A 2,500-nucleotide genomic window follows, 5' to 3' on the forward strand; every position below is an offset into this window, starting at 1 on the left:
GTCAGTAATTCATGTTCAGTATTGCGTTTCGAGTCTTTTAATGTGGAAGGCCTCTTTGTCGCTATATGCTAAAATAAACATTTTTAAAACTTTAACTGGGCCACTTCAGAACATTAATAATTTTACTACCTGTCAGAAAGTCAGGAGAAACACCTTAGCAAAATTAGCAACCTGACAATGTTCTGAAAAAGCAACCTAAACAAGTGCAACACATTAGTATTTGAACAAAGTGGTGAGACGTGCGGTCTGTGTGCCTCTCCAGGTGTGTGGAGACAAGGACTCTGACGGTTTCTACCATGGAGAGTCCGGTGGTCTCTCCGGCTACGTGCCAAGCAACATGGTGGCTGAAGTCCCAGTGGACGACGAGTACCTGAAGCACGTTCTCATGCAGCAGGGTTTCCTGCCTGTGGATCACGCAGGTACCAATGCTTCATTTTCTGCAAGAAGATCAGACTGTGACAGACAATAGAGAGAAAATGAGCCTAAATCAGAAAAAACTCATTTTGCACTCAAGTATCTTTAATGTTGTTGGCTGGAAAAATCTGATTAGAGCTAAACCCTCTTCCAGTTCCTCTGTGCTCATGTGCAAGGTTAGCTTAGAGCAGTTTGCTTTATGTAGGAAGTGGTTAAAAAAAAAAAAAAAAAAATAGCATTTTGTCTTTGTGGGTTTATAAGGCAAAGCTTAAGATTTAAATACAACTTCTCTACTTGTTTTTTTCCTTCTTCTTCTTCTTCTTCTTCTTCTTCTTCCTCTTCTTCTTCTTCTTCTTCTTCTTCTTCTTCTTCTTCTTCTTCTCCTTCTTCTTCTTCTTCTTCTTCTTCTTCTTCTTCTTCTTCTTCTTCTTCTTCTTCTTTATTTTACTCTTGTTTTAATTTCAAAATTTAATTTCAACATTTTCTGCAAAACAGGTATGTCTTTAACACCAGAGCTAAGCGATGCTGGCAGCATTCGTGAAGATGTGATTGTTAGAAGAATGGTGGCCTTATTCGACTACGATCCATGGGAAAACTCCCCCAACATGGACAGTGAAGTGAGCGCTTCAAAAGTCAAACTAACCACCGATTTCTCGATATTACCTATCTGTAAGGGGGTCTCCCACCCTAAAATGAATTTTCTTGGGTTTCAGGCTGAACTGGGCTTTCGATCCGGAGACATCATTTACGTGTTAGGTGACATGGATCAAGACGGTTTTTACTTTGTGAGCACAAACTCTGCTGTGACTCTATGACTGATTTCTAATTTAATGTTTGCATAGAAGTTCATTTTCTCTCTCTCTCTCTCTTTTTTTTTAAAGGGAGATCTTCACGGAAGACAAGGTTTGGTTCCCTCGAACTTCCTGCAGCCCTTACCCTGGAACTAGACGCCATGCTAACACCTCTGCTACTAATGCCAAGTCACAGACACAATCAAATCAGCAGCTTTTACTGAGAAAATGTAAATATGTGTCAAATATTTGTATATATTTTTATTTTATATAGTAGTGTTGCATTACTTTTGCTGTAGAAAGCCTTTAAAGTATGACAAATAGCCCAACACAACAATCAGGATGATGAACAATGAAGAGAAACAAGTTATAGGATAAGATTCTTTATTGATTATTTTAAAGAAAAACTGCAACTCACCTTATAGGGGGAAAAAAGACAATTTTTAAAACCATATTTTATTTAATCAAGAATATATTTTTTTGTAATCCAGCAAAACTATTTCCAGAGAATTTAACTTGATGGATGTCTGGCGACTTCTAGCCTTAAAAAAATACACTTTTAGTCACAGCATTGTGCAGACCAGAGTGTATGAATCTAGTTTGCCTTACATTGTGTTCATCTGCTTTCTATAACATGCTTACTCTCGGATGCAAGAGGTAATAAATAACATATTAAAACATTCACGTAAAATATAAAAGCTCAGAAAACCCGAGTTAAAGCAACAACTGCAACATCATGCTTCCATCTACAGATCAGAGTTAATCATTTTCTCAATAAATGTTACCAATATTAACATCAATCTGTTGGTTAATTGAACATTGTACAAAGTGTACAAAAGTTCAAATCAAACGTATGAACTTCGAGATCATCCGGCTTGGTTCTTCTTTCACTCTCCTCTGCAGCTAACAGTATACTCATCCATAAAGTAGGAAACACTACACTGTATAGTGAAGTTTAGTAGTGCTTTCTACTTTATGGGTGACAACACTGTATGTCAGTATCTTCTGGGTGCTCCCGCTCAAACTCCGAAGACCGACGGTGAAGGTGAAGGCTGGTTTCCACAAACTTCTAACTCAACATCATTCAATTTAAACAAAAAAACTACTGCAGCTTAGTGTATAATCAAGTTGATAATGAAGCATTTTAATGTAAAAAGAGACAAAGCGGTAAAAAACAAGTTTCTTGATGATTAGATAAACCCACTTGTCAAGATCTTACCAACGTTTCGACTCCTGAAGAAGAGAGGAAACCCAGAAGTGAGCGCGATCTTTTTATTAACCCTGTCTGAGCCACG

At 37.6% G+C, this 2,500-nt stretch overlaps 1 protein-coding gene across 1 annotated transcript in view; it reads left to right on the forward strand.

The window, feature by feature from the left end:
- Positions 1 to 2,307, forward strand: part of LOC106952786 (peripheral-type benzodiazepine receptor-associated protein 1) — an 8,191-nt gene extending 5,884 nt beyond the window's left edge. Inside the window, exons 4-7 of the mRNA XM_015041120.1 lie at positions 218 to 419; positions 910 to 1,031; positions 1,128 to 1,199; positions 1,296 to 2,307. Coding sequence (XP_014896606.1) covers positions 218 to 419; positions 910 to 1,031; positions 1,128 to 1,199; positions 1,296 to 1,361 — 462 coding nt within the window. The 3' untranslated portion in view covers positions 1,362 to 2,307. The remainder of the gene's footprint in view (positions 1 to 217; positions 420 to 909; positions 1,032 to 1,127; positions 1,200 to 1,295) is intronic.
- Positions 2,308 to 2,500: the final 193 nt, after the last annotated feature.

Source organism: Poecilia latipinna, unplaced genomic scaffold (assembly GCF_001443285.1).
Source record: "Poecilia latipinna isolate Pla-1442-1.1 unplaced genomic scaffold, P_latipinna-1.0 Scaffold539, whole genome shotgun sequence".
NCBI lineage: Eukaryota > Metazoa > Chordata > Actinopteri > Cyprinodontiformes > Poeciliidae > Poecilia > Poecilia latipinna.